Source organism: Narcine bancroftii, chromosome 2 (assembly GCF_036971445.1).
Source record: "Narcine bancroftii isolate sNarBan1 chromosome 2, sNarBan1.hap1, whole genome shotgun sequence".
In the NCBI taxonomy this organism is placed as follows: domain Eukaryota; kingdom Metazoa; phylum Chordata; class Chondrichthyes; order Torpediniformes; family Narcinidae; genus Narcine; species Narcine bancroftii.
The window spans coordinates 299,617,681-299,640,043 of record NC_091470.1 but is presented as its reverse complement, the minus strand read 5'-3'; the positions used below and the strand labels follow the sequence as shown (position 1 = coordinate 299,640,043).

Sequence of the window (22,363 nt, the reverse complement as noted above, 5' to 3'; positions counted from 1 at the left end):
TCTCTTCGTAACCTTTAATACCCTTATACTGAAGAAATATCTCTAATTCCCTCTTAAATATATTTAATAAACCTGCCTCTACTGCCCTCTGTGGCAATGAATTCCACAGATTCACCACCCTCTGGGTAAAGAAATTCCTCCTCATCTCGGTCCTAAATGGTTTGCCTATTATCCTCAAACCATGGCCCCGGGTTCTGGATTTTCCCATCATTGGAAACATCCCATCTGCATCCACTCTGTCCAGTCCTGCCAGAATTTTATAGGTCTGATTTAACTTATACCTAACGTACTTCTGCAAGTAATAATTTCTGTGTGTATGAGTATAAAAATTTTATATTTATTTGCATACATGCTCAATTGTGGAGATGTGGTTTTGTCAGTTTTATTCAGGTGGACCCTCAGAAGGTGCTTATGTGAAGTCAGTAAGTCTGTACAAATAGGCTATAACCTCACGAAGTTAGTTGCCGCCAGGGTATTTAATTTTAGCCCCGGCGGAGTTGTTGTTGTAAATGACCATGGAAATTTTTTGGATGAGATACTTGTCTTATTCTGTCAGCTGTGGTTCACCAGGTAATGTCTTACGCTGAGGTCACAAGTTGTAGTTTCAGTGTCTGTGAGCAGCAATCCTGGATAATAATTGTGGATTTATTTTCATATATATTGTGCAATGTACAGTTGCACCAAAATTCTTACTTGCTGCTATAAAACAGGTGCTTTGTATTAAAAAAACCAATTGCAATAGTATATTTAATTGAATTATACAGATATGATAAATATCACAGATAGATGATATCCACTATTATCCAAGTGCACAAAAAAGTGACTTTGCAATAGTCTGTGGTGTTTGAGCTGTCTATGAGTAGTATATCAACAGGAGGTTCAAGAGTTTAATAACTATTAGAAAGAGAGTGTTCTTGAACCTAGACATTTTGGTTTTTAGGTTTCTGTACTTTCTCCCCTAAGGTAGCCATGAGAAGAGATTGTGACCAGGGCGGTGGGAATCCTTTATAGTGTTGCCTGTATTCTTGAGGCAGTATCTCATATAGATGTTTTCAGTGGACGGGAGGTTGGAACCTGTGAGGAGCCTGGTTATGTTTGATACCTTCTGCATTCCTGTGTATTCAAATTCCCAGACCATGCTGTGATGCAATCAGTCAGTAAATCTTCCACAGAAATTGTGCAAGTAATCAAATTAAGCTTAGGAATCTGAATTAAAAGAGCACATGAGCTTCATTCTATATTGAGATGAAGTCTACAAACATGGTGTTTTACCATCTATAGCAGCGTGACAAACTATTGCTTTTGCTATTTGAATTCAAATGGGTCCATTGAAGTTCACGTTCAAGTTCAAGTTGAAGTTTATTATCATCTGATTGCACAAGTACAACCCAGCGAAATGGCGTTGTCCAGTCCTTGGTGCAAAACTTGCAGACACACACTAGACATAACACACATAGAGACAAACAATACATCTGCAGGACACATTATCCATACATATGTAAAAATAAATAAATAAATATTGTTTAGTGTCTATTAGAGATTCAGTTGGTTAGTATGAACAGTACCTCTGATCATTCTGCATTCTCATTGCTTGCAGTGCTGGCTCTTTCCCAAAAGGAGTAGCTGAAAGTTTCTATGTGCAGGGTTGTATGTGGTCCTCAAAGATTTTGTGCATCCTCTTCAGACAACAATCTTGGTAGATCACATCAATTGCGGGGGGGGGGGGGGTGGGGGGGGAGGGGGAGATGCCAGTGATCCTCTCTACAAATCTTATGAACCTGTGGATTGACCTCTGATTCAATTCTCTAAAGCAACCATACCACACCATGGTGCAGCCGCCCAGCACATTCTAAATAGTGTTAATGTAGAAAGTTGACATCATGGTAGCGGGTAGCCTTGCCCACTTCAGTCTTCTCAGGAAGTGCAGTCGACGTTGTGCCTTCATGACAAGTGAAGAGATGTTGAGTGTCCAAGGTAGGTCACTAGTTAAGTGAACTCCAAGGAACTTGGTGCTCTCCAATCTTTCCACTACTGAGTTATTGATGTGCAGTGAAGGGTGGTCATTCCCGGTCCTCCTAAAGTCCATGATCATCTCTTTTGTTTTGACCACGCTGAAATTCAGGTTGTTATTCTTGCATCATATCATGAGATTTTTCCACTTCTTCTCTGTAGTGGAACTCTTCATTGTTGGTGGTGAGGCAACTACTATTGTGTCATCTGCAAACTTGATGACTGTTGGAACTGGATTTTGTGATGTAGTTGTAGGTTAGTAGATGAGGCATTGAGCTTGAATGGGTACTGACTTTTCCATTGGAGGTAAGTGATTTTTTTTTAATGTGCAAATACTCAAAATCTGAAAGGAAAGCAAAAAGTGCTGGAAAAACTCAATGTGTCAGGCAGCAACTATGGAAAGAGAAACAGAGTTATCATTTAACACTGTTGTATTTCTATTGAAATGTCCTTTCCTGGAACTGGAAAAGAGAGCAAAACAAATGCATAAAGTTGCAGAGGAGATGGTTGAGCAATGGATAAGTCAGTGAAGATATCTCCATTAGGATTAAACTAGGATTGGTATGGGGATATGCTGCAGTGATTGATGGATACAGAAGAATAGATCAAGGAGTCACAAAGAATTTTGAAAGGGAAGGCAAGGAGGAAATATGTCTGCTGATGGAATCTTGTTGAATGTGCTCGAAAATACAGATTCATCTGTTAAATGGAGACACTGGTGGGGATAGAAAGCAAGGTTGAGGATTACTCTATCCTTGCTCTGTCTGTAAGAAAAGGGGAACCGAATGCAGGAATGCATGAAATTGATTAGATGTTTTAACAGCTCTGTCAACACTATAACAGTAACATAACGTAATGAATTATCAACACATTCCATGATTTAAGAACTATTAATACTGCAAAACAGGCATATTTCATTATTATTTTATTGCAAAGGTAAGAAAGTAGTTGGAAAATGGGACTGATTTGGGTTAATCTGGTGAAGAGCTAGATCAGGCTTAATTTATGCTTAATTTTTGGGAAAAAGATCCAACAGTTGCTGTCAGCTCAGTAAAGCAGATGACTGAGAGGACACTGTTTATTCCCATCATCAGGCAATATCCAGGGAAATTTCTGAATCAGATGCCAGAAAATTATCTGTCCTAATTTCAAAATCAGATACATTTTAAAAGCGCGCCTTTGTGACACATTAAGTGCAGCACTTGGGCACAGAAGCTTTCCATCCATTTTTATGTCACCAAATGAAACAAAGCCATCATTTGGAAGTGACCAAGAATATATCAACAAATAATATATTGAGCATTTGCAACAGAAGATATTTTCCTATTATAGATCTTCAACATGAGCTTTTACCTTATGTATCATTATATTATGGGAATACTGATGCCTCGAGCATGCCATCACTTTCATTGTGAGTTAATACGTTGACATATCATCATATTCTATGACTGTAGAGCTATAATTACAGCAAAACAGATCACGTTTCCTTGTGCCTCAGCTATATATCAACAGTTCATTCAATTTCTTGTGTCAAAGCCCAAACAATGATGTCATAGAGCAGCATCTCCATACAATCATCTTTGAATTGCTGTTAAGCCTTCATTGCTACATCAATTTGGAACTCAGCAGGCAATTTCCTTATCACTTCTGTCCCTGCAAACTACAAAGAATTATTTCTCAGCTATTCTAAGGGATTTCAGCACCTGCCCAGTTCACATGCACTTGAATGGTTTGTTTTATGGCATTAAGTTGGCCAAAGCACTTTTCACCTGTAATCTGAAACCAAGAGGTCAAAGTATATTATATGAACTTTTTATTTCGGCTAACATCAATCATTTTTGATGGAACAATAGTTTGCTATGCTGCATCCAGTGCATCTGACACTATCTTACATCGTGTTAATTAGGCATCTAACAGATAACAGGCTCTATGCCTTTCCTATCTTCTGGAAATATAGATGAAAGTTGAGACCTTGGCTTCTTGTGCACGAAAGAGCCCTCAGTTACTTTCTCTTCCCTAAACTGTCTTAAACTTCAAAGGCTTCCATTTTCAGCATTTTAGTTTTTCACATATTAGTAAGCAAACTATTTTTTTTATGAACATTGAAGAGGCCTGCTTTGGCTTATACCTTTAATCAGATTTTTGATAGTTAGATTTTCAAATCTAATTCTTTTCAAGGGCCCGAGCAATATTCAGATTGGCGTTAAAATCAGAGTCAGAATTTATTGTCATGAACAAGTCATGAAATTTTTTTTTTAAATTTTTTTTATTTTTCACACCATAACCACATTAACCATGATACATACTTTTTCCTTTTCAAATATATACAGTTACAAGTCATGAAATTTGGTGTTTTGCGGCAGCGTCGTAGTGCAAACATTCATGTTTTAGCCATTTATGACATTACTATATAAAAAAATGAAAATAATAGTGGATGGAAAGTAAAGCAGTATCTTTGGTTCATTGACTATTCAGGAATCTGATGGTAGCAGGGAAGAAGGTGTCCTTGTGCCGTTGAGTGCCCATCTTTAGACTCCTGTACCTTTTTTCTGATGGTAGCAGAGTGAAGAGGGCATGGCCTGAGAGGTGGGGGAGTCTTTTAAGGATAGAGACTACTTTTTTACAACACTGCCTTGTAGATGTCCTCAATGCAGTAAAATCTAGAGCCTGTGGTGTCGCAGGCTGGGTTAACAACCCTCTAGTGTTTATTCTTGTCCTGAGACAATACCAGGCACTGCCTCCATACCAGGCATTGAAGCAACCAGCCAAAATGTTCTCCACGGTACACCTGCCATACCAAATCTCCTTAGACAACTCACAAAGTATAGCTGCTGACAGGCTTATTAGTTAATAGTAATAAATATTAGTTAACACTAATATGAATGTTAGAGCTGGTATCATCTCATTTGACTTCTTTCCACAGTTACTAAACTTTTTGACTGCTTATCAAAGGATATATTAATAAAGGTTTCAGGCCTGAAATGCTGACTGACAATTTCTACTCATTGATGCTGTCAGACCTGCTAAGTTCCTCCAGCAATTTGATGTTTGTTTATAATTGCAGCATCTTCAGATTTTGTGCTTCTGCTTCAAACGAGTGTTTCATGGACTTATGAAGCTCACTGGCATGTTTCCATGCTGTATGAATTGATGACTCCATAACACTCTTTAAGATACTCTAATAAACATTTGACCCTAATTTTGTTTATCATTTCATTTTTTTATATATTGTTTTGAACCCTCTTTTGTTTCACAGGGTTAAATTTTGTTTGGTAGGATTCCCATTAAATACCTTGAATCACATGAGAGACCATAGATGCTGAAATCTAGAGCAAAAAAAAACAATCTGCTGGAGAAAATCAACAGGTCAAGTGGGATCAGTGGGAGGAAAAGAATCGTCAACAGTTTGAGCCTGAACCCTTCATCAAGAATTCTTTCATACTATTGCTCATCCCCGAAGCCACAGCAGGAGCAAGATGGAGGAGTACGATCTAGACAATGCCCTGGAAAGCGCGTCGCTGCCTTCGCGCACCTTCCTGTTTGGTTGCGAACTGAAGGCTGGTGCGAAGGAGTTTAAAATGGACGTTACGGACGATAGTGCCGAGCATCAGCTGTCGCTGAGGACGGTTTGTCTTGGTGCAGGTGCAAGTGATGATTTACACTTAGTAGAAGCAGAAGGTTTGAATTTTGAAGGCAAGAACACAAAGATCACATTAGCAGCTTTGAAGTTATCTGTGCAGCCTACGGTTAGTTTGGGAGGATTTGAAATTGAGCCACCTGTGACGTTCAGACTAAAATCTGGAGCTGGACCTGTGTATATTAGTGGACAGCATCTGATCGCTGATTTGGAATCAGACGAAGAGGATGACAGTGTGTTGGAGAATGCTGGAGCAAAGCAAACAGTCAAGCGAGCAGCTCCTGAGGCATCAAAAGTTATGCAGAAAAAGATGAAAATGGAGGTGGATGATGATGAAGATGAAGATGAGGATGAAGACGATGAGGATGATGATGACTTTGATGAGGAAGATGAGGAGGAGGAGGAGGAGGAAGAGGTAGCATTGGTGACCCCTCCAAAAAAGAAAACCCCACTCAAGGGTACTCCTGGATTGAAGGGGGCAGGCCTGAAGGGAGCTTCCAACCAAAATGGCAAAACGCTTAAATCAACACCAGCTAAGCAGCAGTCAAAAACACCAGAATCTACCAAGAAACCCAGCAGTAAGCCTCAGACACCCAAAACTCCAAAAACAGCTTTGTCTGTTGAAGAAATAAAGACTAAATTGAAGACTTCAATGGAAAAAGGTGCTGGCCTGCCCAGGGTGGAGGCAAAGTTCTCAAACTACATCAAACATGGTTTCAGAACAGAGGATCCAGAGATCATCAAGGAACTTTGGGCATGGAGACAGACTGTGAAGGAGAAATGAAGGACTGGCAACAGTAGTTCTCAGACATTACAGTGAAATTTTGTTCTTTCAAGTCAATAAATGTTTCTTTTACAAAAAAAAAGAATTCCTTCATACTCTTGATGTTGCTTCTGCCACAGAGTTTCTCCATCAGGTTACTTTTTTGTTTGCTCCCAATATCTTGACTAATTTTACTTTGTTAAAGTCACTGCTTAATTTGAATTGTTCAGGTAATCAAAAATACTTGGATAAGTTGCCATCACATTGTAGCGTGACTGACTGCACTCAGAGACAAGTGAGGAGTACAACATGCATTTAATAGCTTACAATCAATGGCCAGTAGACACAGTAGTCCTCGGGTGAATCTGAGGTAAGGAGGAAAAAACAGGGTTTATATTGGGGTAGATGAGGGTGGAACCAGGGGAGGAGTAAGCATTTGAACAATATATAGACAGTGATTTCCAGTTCACAACATTTACCCCTTCCTTCAGAATTTGCCATGTGGGTGAAAAACAGAGACCATCTGTTTAAAAAAAATGAATAATTTACAAATATTTGCAAGTTAAGTCTGTCAAGGGGTCTGGTAATTCTGGTTGAGTGCTGCAGTACTGGAGGACTTTGGGCTTCCCGAACTTCATGGACCCCCTATGGTACGGAGTCTGTGGGTGTCAAGGGCTCCGGCTCAGGTCGTGGGGTGAATTGGTCCACTTCCCGAGAGGTGTTCTCCGGGACCCTGAGTGGGGTACTCAGAAGTTTCTGGCACACAAGGCATCAGACTCTCAGTTCTGGAAGATGCCAGGTCTCTGATTGAGACTGTGTCCTCTCTGCTGTCAGGGTATGTCACGTAGGCATATGTTGGGTTGGCATGCAGCAGGTGCACCTTCTTTTTTTTTTTTTTTTTTTTTTTTTTTTTTTTTTTTTTTTTTTTTAAATTTTTTATTTTTCACACCATAAATCACAATAGCCATGATATACACTTTTTCTTTTCCACACATTTACAGTGACTTTTTCTCCCTCCCCCCTCCCTCCTCCCAAGCCACCCCCCCATCCCTCCCCCCTCTCATCCATTTTAGTTATACAATCTAGGTTGCATTAATTCAGTTAGACAATGTTGTCATTCAACAAAAATACACCAGAAATTCTACTGAGTCCATTTTTTTCTTCTCTTCTCCTTCCATCAACTTAGGTAATGTTTGTTCCCGGTAGGTTTTCGCTATTGTATTTAATGTAAGGCTCCCATACTTGTTCGAATATTTCAATATTATTTCTTAAACTATATGTTATTTTTTCTAATGGAATACATTTATTCATTTCTATATACCATTGTTGTATTTTCAAATTATCTTCCAATTTCCAGGTTGACATAATACATTTTTTTGCTACAGCTAGGGCTATCTTAACAAATCTTTTTTGTGCATCCTCCAAGTCAATTCCAAATTCTTTATTTTTTATGTTACTTAGGAGAAAGATCTCTGGATTCTTTGGTATATTGTTTTCTGTTATTTTATTTAATATCTGATTGAGATCATCCCAAAATTTTTCTACTCTCTCACATGTCCAGATTGCATGAATTGTTGTTCCCCTTTCTTTTTTACATCGAAAACATCTATCAGATACTGTTGGGTCCCATTTATTTAACTTTTGCGGTGTAATGTATAGTCTGTGTAACCAATTATATTGTATCATACGCAGCCTCGTATTTATTGTATTTCTCATCGTTCCAGAGCATAACTTCTCCCATGTTTCCTTTTTTATCTTTATATTTAAATCTTGTTCCCATTTTTGTTTAGTTTTACCATTTGTTTCCTCATTTTCCTTTTCTTGCAGTTTAATATACATATTTTTTATAAATCTTTTGATTAACATTGTATCTGTAATCACATATTCAAGGTTACTTCCCTCTGGTAAACTCAAGTTGCTTCCTAATTTATCTTTCAAGTAGGATCTCAGTTGGTAATATGCCAGCGCTGTATCTCCCGTTATATTGTACTTATCTCTCATTTGTTCAAAGGATAAGAATCTACTTCCTGAAAAACAATTTTCTATTCTTTTAATCCCTTTTTTTTCCCATTTTCTAAAGGCAAGGTTGTCTATTGTAAAAGGGAGTAGCTTATTTTGCGTCAATATTAGTTTTGGTATTTGGTAATTTATTTTATTTCTTTCTACATGTATCTTCTTCCATATATTGAGGAGATGGTGTAATACTGGAGAAGTTCTATGTTGTACCAATTTTTCGTCCCATTTATATAATATGTGTTCAGGTATCTTTTCCCCTATTTTATCTAATTCTAGTCTCGTCCAGTCTGGTTTTTCCCTTGTTTGATAAAAATCTGATAGGTACCTTAATTGTGCGGCTCTATAATAATTTTTGAAGTTTGGCAATTGTAAGCCTCCTTGTTTATACCATTCTGTTAATTTGTCTAGTGCTATCCTCGGTTTCCCCCCTCTCCATAAAAATCTCCTTATTATTTTCTTTAACTCTTTGAAGAATTTTTCTGTCAGTTGTATTGGCAATGCCTGAAATAAGTATAGTATCCTTGGAAAAATGTTCATTTTAATACAGTTTATCCTTCCTATCAGTGTTAGTGGTAGCTCTTTCCAATGCTCTAAATCGTCCTGTAGTTTTTTCATTAGTGGATTGTAATTGAGTTTATATAATTGGCCTAGATTTTTGTTTATTTGCACACCTAGGTATCTTATTGCCTGCGTTTGCCATCTGAATGGGGATTCCTCCTTAAATTTTGAGAAATCCGCGTTATTCATAGGCATTGCTTCACTTTTATTTACGTTTATCTTGTATCCCGACACTTCTCCATATTCCTTCAATTTCTTATATAGTTCTTTTATTGATAGTTCTGGTTCTGTTAAGTACACTATCACATCATCCGCAAACAGACTGATTTTATATTCCCTGTCTTTTATTTTTATTCCTTTTATATTATTATCTCTTCTTATCGATTCTGCTAGTGGTTCTATAGCTAGCGCAAACAATAATGGTGATAGTGGGCATCCCTGCCGCGTTGACCTGCTTAAGTTAAATTGCTTTGATACATGTCCATTTACTGTCACTTTCGCTAACGGTCCCTTATATAATGCTTTAATCCAATTAATATACTTCTCCGGTAAACTGAATTTTTGCAATACTTTGAACAAGTAATTCCATTCTACTCTGTCGAAGGCCTTCTCTGCGTCTAAAGCAACTGCTACTGCCGGTGCTTTATTTCCTTCTACTGCATGAATTAAGTTAATAAATTTACAAATATTGTCTGTTGTGCGTCTTTTTTTGATAAATCCAGTTTGGTCTAAATTTACCATTTTCGGTACCTGTTCTGCTAATCTGTTCGCTAATAGTTTAGCTATTATCTTATAATCTGTGTTTAGCAAAGATATTGGTCTATATGACGCTGGTGAGAGTGGATCTTTCCCTTGTTTTAGTATCACTGTAATTATTGCTGTTTTACATGAATCTGGTAAGTTTTGTGTCTCATCAATCTGGTTGATTACATCCAGGAGGGGCGGTATTATTAGGTCTTTAAATGTTTTGTAGAATTCTATTGGGAGTCCATCCTCTCCTGGTGTCTTATTATTTGGTAAATTTTTTATTATCTCTTGTATTTCTACTGTTCCAAATGGTTCTGTTAATTTATTTTGTTCCTCTATTTGTAGTTTTGGTAGTTCAATTTTAGTCAAAAATTCATCTATTTTCCCTTCTTTCCCTTCGTTTTCGGTTCGGTATAATTGTTCATAGAATTCTCTGAAGTTTTCCTTAATTTCTTTTGGATTATATGTAATTTGTTTGTCTTTTTTCCTTGTTGCCAATACCGTTTTCTTAGTTTGCTCTGTCTTAAGCTGCCATGCTAGGATTTTGTGTGTTTTTTCCCCTAGTTCATAATATTTCTGTTTTGTCTTCATTATATTCTTCTCCACCTTATATGTTTGTAATGTTTCATATTTTATTTTTTTATCCGCCAATTCTCTTCTTTTGGTTGTATCTTCCTTTATTGCTAATTTTTTTTCTATGTTTATTATTTCCCTTTCCAACTGCTCTGTTTCCTGATTATAGTCCTTCTTCATCTTGGTTGCATAACTTATTATTTGCCCTCTAATGAATGCTTTCATTGCGTCCCATAGTATAAACTTATCTTCCACTGATTCCGTATTTACTTCAAAGTACATTTTTAATTGTTTTTCAATAAATTCTCTAAAATCCTGTCTTTTAAGTAGCATGGGGTTTAATCTCCATCTATACATTCTTGGAGGGATGTCTTCTAGCTCTATTGCCAATAACAGGGGTGAGTGGTCCGATAATAGTCTAGCTTTATATTCCGTTTTCCTAACTCTCCCTTGTATGTGGGCTGATAACAGGAATAGGTCTATCCTTGAGTATGTTTTATGTCTAGTCGAGTAGTATGAGTATTCCTTTTCTTTTGGGTTTTGTTTCCTCCATATGTCCACAAGTTTCATTTCTTGCATTGATTTAATTATAAATTTGGTTACTTTGTTCTTCCTGTTAATTTTTTTCCCCGTTTTATCCATATTTGGATCCAAATTCAGATTGAAATCCCCTCCTATTAGTATGTTCCCTTGCGTATTAGCTACCTTCAAAAAGATATCTTGCATAAACTTTTGATCTTCTTCGTTAGGTGAATATATATTAAGTAGATTCCAAAGCTCTGAATATATCTGACATTTTATCATAACATATCTCCCTGCTGGATCTATTATTTCCTCTTCTATTTTAAATGGCACATTTTTGCTAATTAATATAGCCACTCCTCTTGCTTTTGAATTATACGATGCTGCTGTTACATGTCCTACCCAATCTCTCTTTAATTTCTTGTGCTCCAATTCAGTTAAATGTGTTTCTTGGACAAATGCTATATCTATTTTTTCCTTTTTCAGTAAATTTAGTAGTTTCTTCCTTTTAATTTGGTTATGTATTCCATTAATATTTAGAGTCATATAGTTCAGCGTAGCCATTTTATATTTTGTTTATCTTCTCTTTCCGTTTTTCCATCATTACCTTTCCTCCTTTTCCATTTCTGTTTTCTTATTTTCAACTCTTTACCAGACAACATTCCTACAACATCCAACATTTTCCTTATTCTCCTATTTCTATCTTCTTTATCCCCAATCTCCCCTTCCCCTCCTGAGTTGCCCTTTATTCCTTGTCGGACAACCACATCTCCCCTCTCCATTTGGATTTGCGAATCCACTCGCAAGCGTCAACTGATTTTGCAGTGACCGCTCTTTTCCCCCCACCCAGCCCCCCCCAGAAAAGATTTCGTTTTTTATATGTCACAAAGGTCACTCTTTTAGTTCCCTCCTTATTCTCTCTATTCCATTACCTTCCCTTATTAATTCTTGTCTATACTTTCTATGTTTTCCTCTAATTACAGATACTTTCACATATGCCCGTTGTCTCTATTCACTCTTATACCTCTTTACCCGCATACATATCAATCGTGGTCATTTTTACCCTCCTTACCCGTCTTCATCCCTCAGTCTATTTTTGTCTTTACCCACATACATATCAATCGTGATAATTTTTGCTCTCATTACCCGTCTTCATCCCTCAGTCTATTTTTGTAATTGTTCTGCAAATTTTCGTGCTTCTTCTGGATCCGAGAATAGTCTGTTTTGTTGTCCTGGAATAAATATTTTCAATACCGCAGGATGCTTCAGTGTAAATTTATATCCTTTCTTCCATAAAATCGCTTTTGCTGCATTGAACTCTTTTCTCTTCTTTAGGAGTTCAAAGCTTATATCTGGATAAATGAAGATTTTTTGCCCTTTATACTCCAGTGGTTTGTTGCCCTCTCTTACTTTTTCCATTGTCTTCTCCAGCACCTTTTCTCTTGTAGTATATCTTAGGAATTTTACTACAATAGATCTTGGTTTTTGTTGTGGTTGTGGTTTAGGGGCCAATGCTCTATGTGCCCTTTCTATTTCCATTTCTTGCTGTAGTTCTGGACATCCTAGGGCCTTAGGGATCCATTCTTTTATAAACTCCCTCATATTCTTGCCTTCTACATCTTCCTTAAGGCCCACTATCTTTATGTTATTTCTTCTGTTATAATTTTCCATTATATCTATTTTTTGGGCTAGTAATTCTTGTGTCTCTTTAGTTTTTTTATTAGATTCCTCCAATTTCTTTTTTAAGTCTTCTACCTCCATTTCTGCTGCTATTGCCCGTTCTTCCATCTTGTCCATTTTTTTCCCCATTTCTGTTAAGGTCATATCCATTTTATTTATTTTCTTTTCTGTGTTGTTTATTCTTCTTCTTAAATCATTGAATTCCTGTGTTTGCCATTCTTTAAATGACTCCATGTATCCTCTAACAAGAGCAAGTACCTCCTTTACCTTGCCTATCTTTTCTTCTTCTATTTCCCTGTACTCTTCCTCTTCCTCTTCTTCTTCCTCTAGGTTGACCATCTGTTGTTTCTTTGCTGCCCTTTCCTCCTCTTCTTTCTTGTTTCCATTGTCTTCTGTGGTGTCTTCTTGCTGCAGGTGTTCTGCAGCTGTCGTTGCCGGCTGTGGAGATCGACTCCCCAGCTGGTCCCCCCTCCCGTCGGTGTGTTTTTTTGTATGCGCATCGCGCATGCGCGACTCCTCGCGCATGCGCGGTTGCGCACTTTTACTCGGCTCTGTGAGCCATTGTTGTAGTTCTCTTTCTACCGACCTGAGGTAGTGGGGTCTTCTCTCCACAGCGGGCCTCTTCGGACAGGTAAGGCCTTCACCTTTTTCCTCCGTTGTCTTCTCTTCCTCTCTTCTTTCCGTTGATTTTGATTTTTCTCCTTTTGTCTCCATCTTCTTTCCACCTTTATATTCACTTTTCTTTAACTTGTATTTCTGTGCCTTTGTACTTTCTCTCGTTTTTCCCGACTTTTCTGGAGAGGGCTGGAGTTCACCGTCCGGCCACTACTCCATCACGTGACTCCTCAGGTGCACCTTCTTGATCGAGGATCTGTCTTGTTCCTCCTTACGTGCTTTCTCAGCAGGACTGGCCCTGGTACCATCGGCCAAGCCGGGAGAATAGTCCCAGATGTGAATTTCCTCTGGAATGTAAACATAAGCTTGTGAGGAGTTGTGTTGGTCGCCATGCAGAGGAGCGACCTTATGGAGTGGAGCGCCATGGGTAGGACCTTGGCAGCATGAGCCTAGAAAGCCTTTGGACCGGAGAGCCAATTTCATGGCCTTCCATACAGTCGCGTTCTCTTTTTCAACTTGCCCATTCCCCCAGCGATTGAATCCCGTCGTCCTGCTTGAGGCGATGCTCCTTATGAGCAGGTACTGACGTAGCTCTTCGCTCATAATGATGAGCCCAGGTCACTATGAATATAGCTGGGATACCTGAACAGAGCAAAAATAGAGTGCAAGGCCCTGATGACCGTGGTGGTCGTCATGTCTGGGCAGGGGATGGTGAACGGAAAATGTGAATAATTGTCGATAACATTGAGAAAGTGCATGTTTTCATTGATGGAAGGGAGGGGACCCTTGAAATCGACACTGACTTGTTTGAAGGAGCAGGATGTCTTTATCAGGTGCACTTTGTCGGAGCGATAGAAATGTGGCTTGCTCTCCGCACAGATCTGGCAGGACCTGGTCATTTCCCTGATGGAGTAGGGAAGGTTACATGCCTTGACGAAATGAGCAATGTGGATGATACCTGGGTGACAAAGCTCATCGTGTAGTGAATACAACTGGCTGGTGTGTGCAGAGGCACAACTTCCTCTTGATGGGGCATCTAGAGGCTCATTGAGAGTACCTGGCCTGTATGCTATGTCATAATTATAGGTAGAGAGTTCGATCCTCCACCTAGCGATCTTATCATTCTTTATTTTTCCCCTTTTTGCATTATTAAACATAAATGTCACTGATCACTGGTCAGTGGGCAGTGTAAATTTTCTGCCAGCCAGGTAGTGCCTCCAGTGCCTGATGGCCTCAACAATGGCTTGAGCCTCTTTCTCCACAGATAGGTTCATTGCCTTGTAGGGTGCAGGAGATAAAGGCAACTGGGTCTGCATACCTGGTTAAGGTAATGGCCAGGGCTATGTCAGAGGCATTGCTTTCCACCTGGAAGGGTGCATGCATGGTGGCCTTTGCAATGTAGCTCCAAATGTAGTTGAAAGCTATCTGGGCTTTGGCCGACAATGGGAAAGAGGTGGACTGGAAGAGGGGGCAGACTTTATCCACGTAGTGAGGGACCCACTGGTGCAGTAAGAGAAGAAGCCCAGGCATCTCTTTAAGGCTTTCATGGCATCAGGAGGTCTAACAGGGCGCATTCGATTGAAGTCAAGGCTAGTGACACCATTCTCCACCATGTAGCCCAGGATTGCAAGATGTTTCGTTCAGAACACGTATTTACTAGAGTTGTACATGAGTTTCAGGGCCTTGACCGTATGAATAAACCTATGGAAGTTGATGTCATTGTCTTCCCAGAGAGTGTCTACAGATAGTGACATTGATGAGATAAGGGAAGATGGCCTTCAACCCGTACTTGTGGACCATTTTCTTCATCTGTCTCTGGAAGACTGAGACCCCATTGGTGAGATCAAAAGGACCTTCCAGAACTGATAGAGCCATCCATGTGCCTCAAATGCTGTGTAGGGGCGGTCCTCAGAACAGATTGGTAAATGGTGGTATGCAGCTTTCAGGTCAATGGTTGAAAAGATCTGATACTGTGCAATTTCATTTACCATGTTCAAAATTCGAGGGAGGTGGGGTTACGCATTCAGGAGTGTGAAATGATTAATTGTTTGGTTGTAGTCAATCACTAGTCTGGACTTTTATTCCCCTTTCACGACTACCACCTGGGCTCTCCATGGGCTGTTGCTTGGCTCAATTATGTTTTCTTTGAGCAGCCACTGGGTCTTGGCTCTGATAAATTCCTGATCCTCAGCACTGTATCGTCTGCTCTTTGTGGCTATTGGTTTGCAATTGGGAGTCAGGTTTGGAAACAGTGGGAGAGGGGATCAATATTTAGGGTGGAGAGACCGCATGTGGAGTCCAGCTTTGGGACCCTCCATTCCACACTGTGATTGGAGGGAGTGGGCCAGAATACTCCATGGTCACGCTTTTAAGGTGACACAGTAAGTCCAGCCCAGCAACACCGGAGCACACAAATCCTTCAGTACATACAATCGCAACTTACAAGATTTCTCCGCCTTTTAAAGTTAGATGTGGTATACAATACCCCTGGATTGTCGCAGAGTGCATGTGTGAAGCTAGGAAAATACAATAATCCATCGAGTACACTCTTAAGTTGTACCACAGAACTGTCTCAGTAGAGCTAGTGTCTACTAAGCAATCAGTCAAATGCCCGTTTAGTCTCACCTTCATTGTCGAGTTATTTAATTGGTGAGGTCTTGCCTGATCCAGGATGACCGATGCCAGTGCTCCGGAAACCCTGTTGCTCCCCATTGTGACGTTGACTCTCTCCTCTTGGCCCACGGGCAGACAAGATGGTGTTGACCATGAGGAATGGCAAGATGGCTGCTGTAGCTTCCTGCGATGCTTCACTTTTGGTGGTGGGTCCTGCCATGAGGTGCAGCAAGACACTGGCAGCGAATAGCATGGAGAGGCTGGGCCAGTCCTTCAGGACTTGGGCACGGCTCGAGCGATGATTCAGGGGATGCACACATGGTTGCCCTTTTTGGGTTCCTTTTAGCCTGGGAGACCTTCACCCAGTGCCCTCGCTTACCACTTCCTGTGCACACAATGTCCTTCTTTGGGCATTTGGTGCGGGGGTGCTGTGCCTGTCCACAGACTTAGCATCCCCGGTCATATGTGGCCACGGAGGTCGGTGTTGGGGCTGCGGGGTTCACAGGCACCCCAATAACCTGATCCTCTGAAAGGGTGCCACTTTTGCCCATAAGGTTGACAGCTCCCATATGGGCCTGCTTGAGTGCTTTTGCCAGCTCCGGGGAAGTCTTTCTTCCCCAACTCCAGCAGTCACTGCCTCACATACCTCGACCTCACTCCTGCCATGAGGGTGTTCTGGATTTGCTTGTCCTCTCTCATCTAGTCCATGGGCACTCGGTACTGGCATTTTCTGGTCAGATCCCACAGTTCAAGAATATAGTGGCCCAGCAACTCACCCGAATGCTGCTGATGTTGAGAGAGTCAGTATCTCACCAGCACATCATTCTGGGGCCTCATGAAATGGGCCTTTAAGCCTTCTAAGGCTGACTTGTTGATAGCACTGTCTCTGATGACAGTGAACCCTTTGGGGCCAACTTGAGAGAGAAAGGCCAATCTCCGGAGACTATCAGAGTTGAAGACATCTTGCGTGGCCGTCAGGTAGGACTGGAAGCACTCCAGGCCTTTGGGGACAGAGAGTTTACCTGGAGCATGCCTGGCTTCAACAGGGCTTTCATCCTGCTTCAAAGCTATTAAAATTGCAGCACGACTGAGTGCACTCAGAGTCAAGTGAGGAATACAACATGTTTCTAATAGCTTACAATCAATGGCCAGTAGACACAATAGTCCTCAGGTGAGGGTGGAGCCAGCTATCTGAACAATACATAGACAGTGAATTCCAGTTCATTGCACACATATAATGCTAATCGCATTAATTAATTTTCACCAAAGATTTTGTCATGCTCAACAAATGTATTTTAATGCAACATTCGGTGACATGGTAATGGTCCTTGACAATTCTCTGAGCCCTTTTCAAGCATGGCTCCCTCTGATGTTGTCAATGGTGGGTGGAGGGTGCGGAAGAGACCCCAGTAATGTTCTCAGCAGTTTTAATCACCCCCTGTACTGACCTCCTATAGGATGCTTTATAGCCACCAGAAAAAAAAAATCAGTAATATATAATGTACAAATTAAGTGTCATTAAATGAGTCTCTGGTTGAGTCTGTTGGTTAGCAGTCTTATAGTTGAGGGGTAGCAACTGTTCCTGAACCTGGTGATATGAGTCCAGTGGCACATATACCTCTTTTCTGATGGCTGTTTGAGAACAAAGCATGTACTGGGTGGTTTGGATCCTTGATGAGTGCTGCTGCTCTCTGATGCCAGTGTTCCATGTAGATGTTCTCGATGGTGGGGAGAGTTTTGCCTGTGATATATTGATCTGAAGGTGTCAGGGCCTGATGGCATACCTGGCAGGGTACTGAAAATCTGCTCCAACCAACTAGGCGGAGAGTTCATGGACATTTTCGACCTCTCATTGCTGCAGAGGTTCCCACGTGCTTCAAGAAGAGTAGTGTGACAAATTTGGGAACCGCGCATGGAACACAACAGAGAAGTCCTACCGCGGACCTCCACCGCCTCAAATGACAGAAGGAGAAGAAGACGAAATGAAGTGTGTAAAAGTAGAAGACACAAATTTCTTGTTTATTTTCATTAGGTGATGACATTGTTTAATGGGCTTATTGTATTGTGTATGTTGAACGTTTAATGGGTTTGAAGGAGGGAGGGGGGAAAGGGGAGAAAATGACACTGTCTATTCAAGAGGGAAATGTTTGTGTGTATTTTGGTCAGTATGGTTCATAGTGTGAAAAATATTTTTTTAAAAAGAGTAGTGCGAGTTGCCTCAATGCCTATTGCCCAGTAATACTAGCTTCTACTGTGATGAAATGCTTTGAGATGCTAAGAACCTCAACAAACATCTGGACACCTACACTCCAAGGAGAAAATATCCCAGCCTTGTTCAGCCTCTTCCTTAAAATTCAAACTACCAGGGTTCTGGTAACATTCATGTGTATCTGTTCTGTTGCCTTTCCAATTTAATTACATTTTTTTCTATAGCTGAGTAAGCAGAACTGCTATACTCCAAGTGCAGACTGACCATCACCTTATGTTAAATTAATTTGCACTTCACATGACTCGTATTTAATGTGTGGACATTAAATATTTGGTTTGAAGGTAACAAAGCTTCGGTTGCTACAGAATTTTGGTAAGGTAATCTTTATGAGGTCTGAGTGATTGCCACAATGTAAAACTTATCTTGATAATATTCCAGAATTTTTTCTTTAAAAATGTTGGCACTTATACTTGTTGTAAACTCATGGACAGCTTTACTCATTTTTTTTCTGACCACTTTCTTTAAAAATTCCTCTGCTTGATGTTCGATCGGCAATGTACAAGTTCTGTTATTTTTCCTGAATGTTTGTTGCAATGCAGCTGGGGTTTATTTTTCTTCTGAAGTGACAGGAAGGGAAATCTGGAAAAATAGAATTCATATGTCATTAGCAATTATGTGGCCAGTGTGTGAGCTGTTGGTGCGATGACAGTTTAACATGCATTTACGTTGACTTTCTCCCTCTGCCCAAGGGAGTGGATAAACAAAGTAACACTTGCTATCCCCATATGATAGCCAAAGGCAAGGCGTCCAAATGACTCATTTCAGCTTCTTCCTCTGATTAAATATGTAAGGAAACAACACACCCTGAGGAGGAGACTTGAACTCCATTAAAGATTTGCCTCCAATTAAGTAAAAGAGGCATTAAATTTACAATTGAAGCCTGTGACAAAGAACAAAGTCGATAATGTCATTGCAAAACGCCTAATCAATGGGCTTATTTGAACTTTCCAGTCAAGAAAATGTCTGTGCCAAAATTTAATCCTTGTAGACTAATATAAAATAAAAAAGTTACTATGGTAATTAACAGATGACAGAATCATTTTCTGAGTTCACTCTATTAGAATCCTGCTTTTATTTGTAGCCTTCGACACCGTGAACAGGAAAGGGCTTTGGCAAATACTAGAGTGCATCGGATGTCCCCCAAAGTTCCTCAACATGATTATCCAACTGCACGAAAACCAACAAGGTCGGGTCAGATACAGCAATGAGCTCTCTGAACCCTTCTCCATTAACAATGGCGTGAAGCAAGGCTGTGTTCTCGCACCAACCCTCTTTTCAATCTTCTTCAGCATGATGCTGAACCAAGCCATGAAAGACCCCAACAATGAAGACGCTGTTTACATCCGGTACTGCACGGATGGCAGTCTCTTCAATCTGAGGCGCCTGCAAGCTCACACCAAGACACAAGAGAAACTTGTCCGTGAACTACTCTTTGCAGACGATGCCGCTTTAGTTGCCCATTCAGAGCCAGCTCTTCAGCGCTTGACGTCCTGCTTTGCGGAAACTGCCAAAATGTTTGGCCTGGAAGTCAGCCTGAAGAAAACTGAGGTCCTCCATCAGCCAGCTCCCCACCATGACTACCAGCCCCCCCACATCTCCATCGGGCACACAAAACTCAAAACGGTCAACCAGTTTACCTATCTCGGCTGCACCATTTCATCAGATGCAAGGATCGACAATGAGATAGACAACAGACTCGCCAAGGCAAATAGCGCCTTTGGAAGACTACACAAAAGAGTCTGGAAAAACAACCAACTGAAAAACCTCACAAAGATAAGCGTATACAGAGCCGTTGTCATACCCACACTCCTGTTCGGCTCCGAATCATGGGTCCTCTACCGGCATCACCTACGGCTCCTAGAACGCTTCCACCAGCGTTGTCTCCGCTCCATCCTCAACATCCATTGGAGCGCTTTCATCCCTAACGTCGAAGTACTCGAGATGGCAGAGGTCGACAGCATTGAGTCCACGCTGCTGAAGATCCAGCTGCGCTGGGTGGGTCACGTCTCCAGAATGGAGGACCATCGCCTTCCCAAGATCGTGTTATATGGCGAGCTCTCCACTGGCCACCGTGACAGAGGTGCACCAAAGAAAAGGTACAAGGACTGCCTAAAGAAATCTCTTGGTGCCTGTCACATTGACCACCGCCAGTGGGCTGATAACGCCTCAAACCGTGCATCTTGGCGCCTCACAGTTTGGCGGGCAGCAACCTCCTTTGAAGAAGACCGCAGAGCCCACCTCACTGACAAAAGGCAAAGGAGGAAAAACCCAACACCCAACCCCAACCAACCAATTTTCCCCTGCAGCCGCTGCAACTGTGTCTGCCTGTCCCGCATCGGACTTGTCAGCCACAAACGAGCCTGCAGCTGACGTGGACTTTTACCCCCTCCATAAATCTTCGTCCGCGAAGCCAAGCCAAAGAAAGATGTTGGATGGAGCCTTCACTGACGGAGAAAAGGGGAGGCAACAACTACCATTTGGAGGGTCAGATAGAGTGATGGATGGAGAGACGTGATCACCCACACCGAATGGCAAGGCACCTGAATGAATGATGCTGGATGATGCCTGGCCTGTGTCATCCAGTTGTTGATTTCTAGCTATCGGTCTTTAAGGGTGAACTTAGATTGGTGATCAAAATTGTTTGAGCTGCAAGCCATTCATAAGTGCCCTGAAAGAAGTGCTGCCTGTCAAACCAGTTAAATTCACATCCTTGCCTTTTCCTCAAAACCGTGCAAATGCCATACCACGACCGCACTTCAGCAAGTCTGATCACCTGGCTGTACTTCTACTCCCAGCGTGCAAGCAGAGACTGAAGACCACAGCACCAGTAATGAAGATGGCAGAGGTGTGGTCGAGGGAGGCGTAGGAGCATCTGCAGGACTGCTTTGAATCAGTGGACTGGAACATGTGCAAAAACATCCATTGACTTGAATGAATATGCAGCAGGGGTCCCAGACTTCATCAAGACCTGCGTGGATGGATGTGTGGCCATGCGCAAATACCAAGTGTTCCCCAACCAGACGTCCTGGATGAATCAGGGAATTCAAAACCTGCTGAAGGCAAGAAGAAGACCGTTTAAGGCTGGGGATTGAAATTTTTTTAAAAGTCCAGGTATGACCCTCGGAAGGCCATCTCCAAAGCAAAGTGGCAATTCTGGAGGAAACTAGTGACAGAGACAGATACATACCAGCTATGGCAGGAAGTGCAGGCCATTACAGCCTAAAAGCGAAGGTTGCGATGCCTCAGTACCCAATGAGCTGAACACCTTCTATGCCTGCTTTGAGAAGAAGAACAAAAAAATGCCTATTAGAATCCTTGAAAAGGCTGAGGATCCTGTGGCATCAGAACATCATTCAAGAGGGTGAACCCTTACAAGCCATCAGGGCCTGACAGCATATCTGGCAGGATACTGAAAATCTGCACCATCCAACTAGCTTGAGTGTTCACAGACATTTTCAACCTCTCATTTTGGCAGTTAGAGGTTCCCATCAATTTCAAAAGGGCATCATTCATCCCAGTACCTAAGAGGAGTAGTGTGGGCTGCCTCAACGACTACTGTCCAGTATCACTAACTTTTACTGGAATGAAATGCTTCAAGAGGCTGGTCATGGCCAGAATTAATATATACCTAAGTAAAGATCTGGACCCACTGCAATTCACCTATTGTCACAATTGCTCCACAGTAGGTGCAATATTGCTGGCTCTCCACTGAGCCCTGGATCACTTCAAAAACAGCAATTCACACATACGGTTGCTTTTCATAGACTAAAGCTTGGCCTTCAATCCCATTATTCCTTCAGTGCTATTCAAGAAGCCACAAACTCTTGGCTTCTATACAGCAATCCCCCCCTCCCCCGCAAATGAATTCTTGACTATCTCATTGCAAGACCACTGTCATTATGAACTGGAAACAACATCTCCTCCTCACTGATCATCAACACATGCTTAGTCAGCATATAACTTAGTTAGTTATACTTTGAGGGTGTCTGAGGCAGTTCAGTATGTCACCAAAGACTCTCGTAAACTTCTACAGATGTACCGTGGAGAGCATTCTGGCTGATTGCATCACTGCCTGGTATGGAGGCACCAATTCTCAAGACAAGAATAAACTTCCAGAGGGTTGTTAAAGTTGGACTGTCGAGGACTGTCTTAAAAAAGCATGCTCTATCTTCAAAGAGCCCCAGCACCCAGGCCATGCCTTCTTCACTCTGCTGCCACCCGGGACAAAAGGTACAGGTGCCTGAAGAGCAGCTCTTAGCGGCACAAGGACAGCTTCTTCCCCGCTGCCATTAGATTCTTGAATAATCAATAAACCAAAGACTCTGTCTTACTTTTAGTACACTGTTATTGTTATTTTTAT

At 41.2% G+C, this 22,363-nt stretch overlaps 1 protein-coding gene and 1 long non-coding RNA gene across 2 annotated transcripts in view; one reads left to right on the top strand and one right to left on the bottom strand.

Annotated features, from left to right (window-relative positions):
• The first annotated feature begins 5,450 nt into the window (after window positions 1–5,450).
• Window positions 5,451–6,516, top strand: LOC138755473 (nucleophosmin-like). Its single transcript, XM_069921486.1, has one exon. It carries the CDS (start codon window positions 5,487–5,489, stop codon window positions 6,429–6,431), a length of 945 nt encoding a protein of 314 aa, XP_069777587.1. The 5' UTR covers window positions 5,451–5,486; the 3' UTR covers window positions 6,432–6,516.
• Window positions 6,517–18,310: 11,794 nt separating this feature from the next.
• LOC138755474 (uncharacterized) overlaps window positions 18,311–22,363 on the bottom strand; it is a 43,072-nt gene continuing 39,019 nt past the window's right edge. Inside the window, exon 4 of the long non-coding RNA XR_011352321.1 lies at window positions 18,311–18,582. This is a non-coding gene — a long non-coding RNA (uncharacterized lncRNA). The remainder of the gene's footprint in view (window positions 18,583–22,363) is intronic.

Coding starts and splice junctions, on each gene's coding strand:
- LOC138755473 (XM_069921486.1), top strand. CDS start 5,487: ATGGAGGAGTACGATCTAGACAATGCCCTGGAAAGCGCGTCGCTGCCT.